The sequence below is a fragment of the Haplochromis burtoni genome, unplaced genomic scaffold (genome assembly GCF_018398535.1).
Source record: "Haplochromis burtoni strain Fernald_Lab_line unplaced genomic scaffold, NCSU_Asbu1 Contig_96, whole genome shotgun sequence".
NCBI classification, from domain to species: domain Eukaryota; kingdom Metazoa; phylum Chordata; class Actinopteri; order Cichliformes; family Cichlidae; genus Haplochromis; species Haplochromis burtoni.
In genome coordinates this window covers 903,801-914,014 of record NW_024582457.1, presented here as the reverse complement: position 1 = coordinate 914,014, position 10,214 = coordinate 903,801, and the positions used below count along the sequence as shown (strand labels likewise).

Below are 10,214 nucleotides of genomic sequence, written 5' to 3'. Positions count from 1 at the left end.
AGATAGATAGATAGATAGATAGATAGATAGATAGATAGATAGATAGATAGATAGATAGATAGATAGATAGATAGATAGATAGATAGATAGATAGATGCCACTTGTCATCAGTTACATAACTAAATTCATTATGTAGGCTGGATATGATCAGCAGTAGTTTCTGTGCCTTCTACATCCTACTCTCCACCTTTTGGCCTCAGTCCAGGCCAATTACCCCAAAGCTTTGCTCTCTTTGCTAGCTTGGCTCCTCTCCTCAATGTTCATTCTTCTGTAGTTTCCCTCCCTTCCATTCCAGACTAGATATAGGGCAATAATAGAGTGCCGACTGGGGAGTGGGGAACACAGGCATGGGTTAATCTGTTGACCCCTGGCCGTTGTATACTATAGACTTACCATCTCAACATGTTTCTCTGAAGTCTAGACCTCAGCTATTACTCTAACCTATCTGAAAGAGAATGTTTCTTAATCCCGCTCAAAGTGTAGCTCAAGGTTCACAGTGTTCTTACTTGTGAATGTAGGATTTCAGAAAAAGGGAAAATAGCATTTATCATGTCATATAGTTAAAGGAAGTTAGTTTAATCATGCGAAAGCTAATGAAAGGCAATCATGTCTCAAAATGTAAAGTGGTTTACCGTCACAATAAACTTTTCTTTTAATAATGGCAGTTGTTGTAGACACACACAAAATTGACTGTCTTTTGCAGAGTTTAAGAAGTAATAGCTACAAAAACCATGACTGATTTATATTATTAGGACAAAGCCGGGGGATTAGCTACAACAAATTTCTGGACAGAACCTCAAATAGTATTTCAGACAGATCTGTTTCATTTTTACTGAATAGACCCTAAAGTAAATCCAGTATACATGTGTTTGTAATCTGCCAAAACTGGAGTAATGTTAGCCTTGAAACCAAATAAATTCAAGAGCTCATTTTTTATTTTTCTCTAGGCCCTCTCCTTCAGACACAACACTGATGTGTGCCACAAAACACCCTGCCATATGTGCAAAAGGCTTCAGTATCAACTATGGTGAAGTGTAACCACACCTGTAAATGTTTAGCTCTCGCTGTCATTGCCACCAAAAGAGTCCTTCTAAGTGTGCGTACTGCAGCAGGTGCTTCCGACCATCCACACAGGTGCAGACTGAACGATCTGTTTTCTGCATGGAAATAGCAAAAGAGCATCCTAAACAAATGCTTAAATGTCTTAATGCTATTGCAAATAACAAACATAGCATTAAATTTGACACAGGAGGCATGCACAGTCCAATCGTGTGAGTGTCTCTCGTTCAGAGTTGTGCCATACTGAAAGCGATACATGTTAAATGTTGTGGTGCTTAAGATTTCAATAACAAGTTTTAGTTAAATGTGACCTGTTTATGATGCTAGCATGTTCAAATTTAATTTTTGAATACAGGTCATTTAATGCAGGCCAGTTGTTGACTGAATTCTTACATGCATGAATTTGGTACACGCAGTTCACTGATGGGGAAATGTTAAAATGAAATTTTAAAAATTTCCCCAAAGCGGGCTAACAGGGACATTAGTAGTGTACGTGCCTTAAACTAGAGCTGGGATGTCAAGTCGTTTTACATCGAATGCCACATACAGCTTACATTAATCTCAAATGGACCAGACTAGTCAAACTCTCCTATCTCAGTATAAGCACGTTAAAGTACACATTAGATGTCTCAGATATCTCAGTATAAGAAAAAGAAGTGCAATTTCAACAGTGCGACTTAGTTTTTCTACATTATGAAAAATACTGCTGTAGTAAAGGAAAGAAACCTATGGTGCATTATGTAAAACTTGTTAAAACCAATAAATAAATGTGTCCCAAAAAAATGAAACAAATCTGTCAGCATGACTTAAATTCTACGACCTAAATTGTGTAATATAATTCAAAATGAAAATTTTTCTTAATTCACAATTTAACTTTTTTTTTTAACTGGAGCCATTGTAAAAACAAATCAATAAAAACTCCATAAATTTCTATAGTCAATAGTAAAAAAAAAACTTTACTGTATCTATTATTTTACTGTTGTATGGAAACGTCTTTATTAGCAGGAAAAGCTGTAAAACCTCTGAAACTACAGGTAAAAACTGAAAAGCGATGCCATCCTTTATATTTTCTAAAGCTGTCCAGTGTGCTAGTCTTTTCCAGGCCAATTCTAGTGCCCTGGGCCTTATTTTTGACCACCCTGGCACGCAGCATAATGGTGTGCTGATGTGTAGTGCTCATTTTTGTCAGATGTTTTTGATTTGGTTGCGGCTGGATTATATTTTATCTGTTCAGCATTATTCGATTTTTGATCATTAACCTGTTTAACCTGCAGTGTGCGACATCACAGATGACCTGCTGTGGTGGCCGCTGTTAAAAGTGTTAAAGTGCTCCATGTTAACACGTCGTAATTGAATTAGTCCTAGGTATGTTTCCCATTCATTCATTGATCTCATTTAGTCTTGTCTCCTCCATTGTTTGCCTTCAGCTGAACAGATTGCTGTAATAACATTCACATTTATAAAGCGCTACTTACCAGAGATTTCAAAAGGGCTATTCACGTCTCATATAACACATCATCGGCGCCAAGGATCACACTGAAAGTGTAAAGGCATTAGCTTCTCTGAGTGAGACTTGAGCATCTGATCTGAGAGAGGGAGATACCAGGCAGTGCGGGGCTGGAGCAAGAGAACATTAAAAGTGAAGAGGTGAGGGCCATTGGGTGTACTTTTGTTTGTGCTCTCCATCTGCTGGGTGTAATTAGCAGGGTGTCGGAGAGAGAAAGGGAGAGAGAGACAGAAAGAGAAAGTGTCACAGAAAAGTGTGAGAGAGGTGTGAAAGTTAACGAGAAGGACGGTAATTTGAAAAGGAATAGAGGGAATAAGAAAATATTAGAAGAGGACTCAAGTGGGCCTCGGTCTAATATTTTAACCTGTTTAATTGAAGTGAATGGATAACACCAGGCACACTTGAACTTGTTTTACTGTACAGCACTTTGGTCAGCCTTGGTTGTTTTTAAATGTGCTCTATAAATAAACTTGACTTGACTTGACTTGACTTGTTAATGAGAACAGTGCAGCATTCATAATTTGAAATGCTCCTCTCTGAAGGAGTGCATGGAGTATGACAAAGTTAATGCAATTTATCAACCCATGCAAAAAGGGGTGACTGCAGTCAATCTGTATTGTAAGCCTATAATGTTACAGTTTAAGAAATTCTTATAAGAATTATAAGATTCTATTAATACCAAATTATACGTCCAAATATGTTCTTGAAGTTCATCTGTGGGTTTTAGTTTCTAAGTAAAGATTGTTTTAAATTCAAACTTAAAAACATTTGATGTCCTACATCCCACCCTTTCTTACTAGCATGCGTCGTCTTTGATGCTTTTATCGCGACTTAACTGCCAATCAGCAGCACAAATGATACAGGAGACCCATGGTGCACGCACAAATGGTTTTATGCCTGCATATGAGAATTCACAGACGAACAAAACAGTAGCCCATTTATTTAATTTAAAAAAAAGTCTCCGTGACACTAACAGTGATAATAAAAAAAGATCTTTCCGATATCAGCCACGATGCTTGTAGTTCCCGGGATGTGTAACCATGCTTGCAGTCAGTTACTGACAGCATTATCACTACATAAATTACAGATGAACTCAATAAAGAAGTGAAAAAGGGAAGGGGAGTGTGACAGAAATAAAGCGGGTTTAGGAGAAGCAGCTTGTGGACAGGTTGGAGGAGGTCAGCCAGCCTAAGGGAGGTACAGAGATAAAAGACAGCACAGTGAATGCAGTATCCATATTACATGAAATAGAGACTTGCACATGGCTCATCCACCACCTTCCCTTCCAAAGGATTCTTGTGGTATCCCAGGAGACATGTTGAATTATCAACCATGCAGGTTTTGTTTCTCTCTCTGACTTTCTTTGGTCTCCCTCTCTCTCTCACTCCATCTAGGAAACACAAACAGTGTTTTTGCCCTGGACTACATCAGTGGATCCCTGACAGTGAATGGGCAGCTGGACAGAGAAAACCCCCTCTACTCAGCAGGATTCTCTCTGACTGTCAGGGTGAGCTGCCGAATGTGGGGGGAGTTATTGGGTGGAGGGACTGTCGTAGGCTAGAGAAGAGACTGAAAGGCTGCTTCACTGCTGGATTAAGAGAGAACTTTGATATGAAAGTGTATTCTATATAGTCTCCAAAGACCAACTAAACAGATCTCTTAGACTGGATATACAGTCTGTCGCTTATGCAGAAAATCAGTTAGTACTAGATATGTACGATGTGCGTGCAGTATATCTTTAGATGCTTTGTCAATATGCTTCTGCACAAATGAGACTCTGACAAACTCAAGTGCTTTTATTGGGCTCATTAGTGGCCATATTCATGCTTGCGATTCTGTGATAATGTCCCCTCCAGAGGCTCGTGCTGAATGAGCAGATATTAGAACAAGGGGAGCAGAGAACAAGAAAGAGGAAGAGGATTTAGAGTCCTCCTTAATGCTGAGGCCTCCTTTGTTCCTCCATTTTTTCCCCTTTTCTCTTGTTTGAAGTAGGTGTGATCTCTGAATCCCTCTATCCCTCCATGAGCCAAGTCTGTCTCGCTTGGCTTTTTAGCATGTCACTCCCCCCCTTTGTCCCCCCCACCTCCCAACCCACAGCCTTGCCACCTTGTCCAGTCCTCCACTTTTGTTGTCATTATTTCTTCTCCTCCACCATTGTACACCGAGTGGTTCCCACAGGGTGTGAGGGCGCGTGAAATGGATTTCCAAGTCCTGCTGAAAGCGGAAAGATTTGTGAACAAAGGCCTCATTTTTCTGTGTAGTTACAATATTCCATTCGTGATCTTGATAGCTTGACAAGTCAAATCTGCCACACCTTAAGATAAATGGCCTCTCTGGCGTTTGTGCATTTACTGATTTGGCTGCAATTATTGGTAATAAAAAGCAGGTCGCGTGACATTTTTTATACGAGAGACCATTGAGATACATTTGGCTACATTTGAGGTTTAATACAAAAAGAGATTCTGGCAAACATATTCCAGGCTCAGGCTTGTCTTTTTAATTGAAATCAATAATTACTAACCAGAAAAGTAGAATGAGCAAAAAGGCTGGAAAAGAAAAAAATGTCACCCAAAAATGTATTTATAAGATATGGATTTTTCCCCCTCCTCTCTAAATTTTCTCTCCTCTTCTTGTGCTTTCTTAGCCGGTGCTGCTATTGATTGGAGTGTGCCGTAGTAATACAACTAATTTCTCAACTTCAGGCAGCTTAGATAGCACTGAGCACGTGGAGGTGGAGGTCAAATTATTCTGGAGCACTGTTACGAAAGAGGCTAAACTATCTGATTATCCAGACTAGCATGTTGTTTCTGCTTCTCCTCCTATTGCCTGTGACACTCGCCCGTCAATAAAAGACAGTGGTTGCCCCTTTCTATCGTTCCCTCCTATTTTTTTCATTTCAGAGGGCAGCCATCTTCAATAACTGAGGCAGGCAAAAACAGAGTGTGTGTAATTGTGTCTCCTCAATTGGACTTCTTTCACCTAAATCACATTGTGTGTTCATGCGTATGAGTGTGTATGTGTGGATGTACATGTGCTGGCCTTCTCTTGGCCTCACTTTGAGCCTATTTCTGTGATTGCTTTTAGGCCGTCTGTCTACCTTTTGATCCAATAAATGAACAGCTGTAAATACCGAGTGAGATTGCGTGCTGACCGTCTCCATCCAGAATGACATTTTCAGTCCAATCAAATGGATCGCTCTCTCTCACGCTCGCTATGTCTCTCTCTCTTTTTTTTCTGTGTCCCTCTCTCTTTCTCTCTCTGATGAACATTTCCTGCTCTGGCTTCCTGTTAGGCCACCGAGCTGAATGATGACCGCAGTCCATCTAGGGCAACGGTGGTGACCACCTTCACCATCCTGTTAATTGACAAGAATGACAACGCCCCGAAGTTCAACAGTTCTGAATATCGGGTCCGCATCACCGAACTGGCACAGGTGGGCTTTGCCCTGCCCCTCTTCATCCAGGCAGAAGATAAGGACGAGGTGGGTAGATCACATCTTAATGGTTTCCAGTATTCACAACATTTGTATGCCCCTGTGCTGACAACAGCTGTAGCGGGAGGCATTACGTTTTTGGCTTCTCTATTCTCATCAACACCTTTCTTTTAATTACACAAGAACATTTGATCAGACTCAGAAATGAATGCAATATGTCCGGAACATCTGAAGTGACTTTCATGGCATCTGTTGCAAATATTCTCATGTCAGTGATTGAATTTAGCGGTTACAAAACCAGTTTTTGCCCACAACTGAAGACTTCTTAGATGAGTGCTGGCAAAACTTTACATGACAAAAGTCCCGGTGCACAAAATAGCGAAACAATAACACAATCAAACATTAAAGTATTTCCAGTGACAACTTCAGTGACCTTTCAAAATTATGTCCAAAAAAGGAGTAGTTTAGTAAACAATTTCTGATGAATAACTGCAAATATTCAACACACTTTTTTGCCCCAAGTCCTCATCTAGCAATCCTCAGGGCTGTGAGCCAGGCTCATCTAGGGGTGGCCAGTTAGCCGGTGAAATTTGCCCCTTTAGTAATGCTGATGGCTTACCCACCTGTGGTGATAGCCCTGGGTGGATTATGATCAATCGACCATTTCTTGTAAACCTGGTGGGGCTTTTGTCAGAAATGTGGTAATTAATCAAAATGCTACAAGTGAGTATTTATCTATTCATATCATTACTGAACTGCAATAATTTGAATAATGGACACAGTGTGACATCTTCAAGCTAAATATTTATAGAAAATAAGCAAAGATAGACGAAATCTGTTGTTTGTTTTGTTAGAAATCTTTTAATTTAATTTTGGGGAAACATGAAATGTCTAACTGGATAAAATCATGAAATCATGCAACAAAGACAAAGACAAAGCATATCTTTAGGCATTCATCAGTGCCATAACTGAGGAAAATAGGTAAATGTGACAGTATATTTCTTGTTTGGTAAGATACAGACATACTAAAATATTATCATTGATCTTTTGTAAGTTGTCTTTGCATGTGGGATACTGATTACTTCAATCCTGGCATGCTTTTAAAGATTATATCAGATAAAAGATGCTGTCTTTACCACATTCTAATATTCTGTCTGCCTTAGACCTTTAATTTTGCTACATAGTTCTATTGTACAGTACAGTATGCTAGTGTAAACGAGAACAAGAGTAAATCAGGATGTGACAAAATGTTAGATGTATTTTTGCATTCCTGCATCATACAAGCAGATCCAATATTCAGTATGAAGAGAATGTGATTAGTGCAATAAATAAACCTGATTGGAACACGCAGAATTGATAGTTCAAAGTTTGTTTTTATCAGATTTCAGACTTTTTACTTTCAGTTGGAATAGATCGGCACTAACAAGCTAACAAGATACATTTTAATCTATCTTGTTATCTTGTTTATAAATGCACAGCCAAAAAAGAACATCAGCCACTCTGTGAAACTATATTTCACTATGTCAGGCAGCAGTGTGTGTGTGTGTGTGTGTGTGTGTGTGTGTGTGTGTGTGTGTGGTATGTGTTCTGTGTGGTGTGTGTGTGTGTGTGTGTGTGTGTGCGTGTGTGTGTGTGTGTGTGTGTGTGTGTGGATTGTCAGCAGGAGTGTGCTACAGCCTCCTTTGGTTTGCCCGCCACTTCCCATTTACTGTATCTATCAGCCTACTGTGGTGACACGCAGTCACATACACTCAGACACCAAAACATACACAGAAGTCAAACATTTTAGGCTTGCTCTGTCTCACTCGTTTTCTCTCTTCCTCGCTCACATATGCACACGCTCGCTCACACCAGCGCATTGGACTCGACTACAATTTAATTTGCTCTGGAAGAGATGGGATAGAGCATCAAATTATACCTAACGAGGAAAATCAATCACCTAGGGTGCAGATAAGCCGAAAGCTAGTCAACTCTGATTGATTCAGGCGCAGCAGCCGCCAGGGTGGAATTTGACAGATAACTGTGAGTCAAGTGGATAGAAAAGAAGGTAGAGAATAAAGAGAAACAGACTTGCGGAGGGGAGAGGAGAGGAGCAAAATCATAAGTCGTAGTAATTGGTGGAGCAGGAAGAAAACAGTCAGGAGAGGAATACAGCACTTGAAAGGAGAGATAGCAGGAATATTTAGCAGCAGGTCTGTTTATCCATTCTAGGGATGGCGTGTTTGCTTCTGCCTGTGTTCCAGCAGCAAGCAGAGAAGAGAGCACTGCAAGCGTGTTGCTGCACGCAGGTGGGGTGACGACCCAGACACCTGGCATGTGATAAGAGGTCTCTCTGTAGGTTAGCAACCAACATTTTACCACCACCAATATCAGCGTTCGCTCAGGGGAGGCTTCCAGACACCTAACATATCTGGGCTAAGATTGCTTATTGCAAATGGGGGAATGGCTCCGAGATGGTTTTAATTTACTAGATTCGCTGTAGATGCTGCATTCGAAAGCACTTACCAGAATCGGCGCATTAGCAGCCCCAGCTCACTGTTAAGTCATCATCATGCAACAAAACAAAAGACATCAAAAAGAGCTTAAAAAGCAAAGTGTCACATGGAAAAAATATAAAGAGAAAATGCAGAAAACGTATTCCGGGGCATTTTAAACTCTACCAGTCTTGCATTGTTACTCTGCTGTGATAGAGCCACGAGTACATCAATTGCAAGGAGTAAAGCCCACGAGGTGTTTTTTGTCTTGCAGTTTTTTATTGCTTTTTTGATCTTTTAAACCTGCATGTCATTGCTGATACACACAAACTCATTCACACTCCACTACACCTGCTCTGTAATCTCACTCCTTCCATGTGTAAGGGATTATAGGCAGACATTTCTTTTCTTAGACTATGACACAAGTGGTAGTTACCTCTCTGCCTGTCGCTGCCTTCATATCCTCTTCTACTTGGCTAGCATCTTTAAAAACTTTTTGCTGCTGGAGCTTGTCACTAAACTTTGTGGCAGTTGCATCTGACAGGATGCTTTTATTGGGGGCTTCTAAAGGCAGAAGCAAATGGACGGGCAATTACGTTTATGGGCAGTTTGAGGTGACATCCCTGCATATTGGATGGTCTTTTAAATAGGAGTCATCAGCCACAATGGTTCTCCCACAGACGAAAACAAAAACAAGGGGGCTATTTCAACTGGCAGCATAATGCCAATTGACCACGCCACCCGTCTTCCTCTGTCTGCCACAATGGCTACATGATTGGCTGCCCTGAAGCTTTATACATCAAGACAGGAAGGACCTAGAGATGGGGTTTTTTCTCCCGCTCAAGAAAGCCACAGGTATTTCAGAGATGTGATGTCACTGGTTTATATTTACCCATAATGCATCTGCATGTGGGGATTTATCTGAGGAAAAAGAAGTGGAGAAGGAAAAGATGAGTTGGGGTTTTTTTTCCCTCCATTATTCCAAATTTCATATATATACTTTTTCATTACACATAACTGCAATGACACAAAACATAGTATTTCTAAATCAGTCTTCATGTTCACATAATCTACATAATCATAAACATTGTGCTGGCAACTTACGCTGCAGTGAGCTAGAAAGCAAACACAAACGAATGTAGCTGGATTGAGGAAGATAGTCATGGTTGTCACCAGGGATCACGTCAACCCCTTTTCCTCTCTCATAAAACACACAATGTGTGCAAAGCATATGGTTTTCTTCTCTGGCTAGGTATTCATGCAGTCTGACTTACTCTTAGAGCTCTGTGGGAAATAAATGGGGAATAAATTCTGTGTATCACTTAAACTGTGACCCAAGTTTTACAGACGGAGAAGTGATGAATCTGTGGTATGGGTTATGATTTGATTCTTATGTCTGATCACAGTTGGACCTTTCAGTGTTACTGTTATTAATATTCGGGCTTGTCACTTTGTTCTTTTTGTACAAAGTGCACTCCTCCACGCCAAATGCATCCTGAAGGAATTTTCGAGTTGGCTTGTTCCGTCTCGATTTAACATTTTCTTCACTGGTGCATTGTTTGGTGTGCCTTTTTATAACTGCTTCATTATGAGCGTTCAACATATTTCACAGTTGTTCTCAGAAAAGAAACATCCTGCTCAAGACTGACAATAAAAAAGCTGCTGCCTACATGCTGATCCTGGTTTTGAAGATCATTTATTATTGTTAATTAAATACAACTCAAAATTAAAACTAGGTGTG

General features: G+C 40.2%; 1 protein-coding gene across 2 annotated transcripts in view; it reads left to right on the top strand.

Annotated features, from left to right (window-relative positions):
* The window catches only part of cdh23 (cadherin-related 23), a 201,466-nt gene that overhangs the window by 104,182 nt on the left and 87,070 nt on the right, over positions 1 to 10,214 (top strand). For both annotated transcript variants that reach the window (XM_042222847.1, XM_042222846.1), the window contains exons 10-11: positions 3,961 to 4,073; positions 5,859 to 6,047. In XM_042222847.1, the coding sequence (XP_042078781.1) occupies positions 3,961 to 4,073; positions 5,859 to 6,047 (302 nt within the window). The remainder of the gene's footprint in view (positions 1 to 3,960; positions 4,074 to 5,858; positions 6,048 to 10,214) is intronic.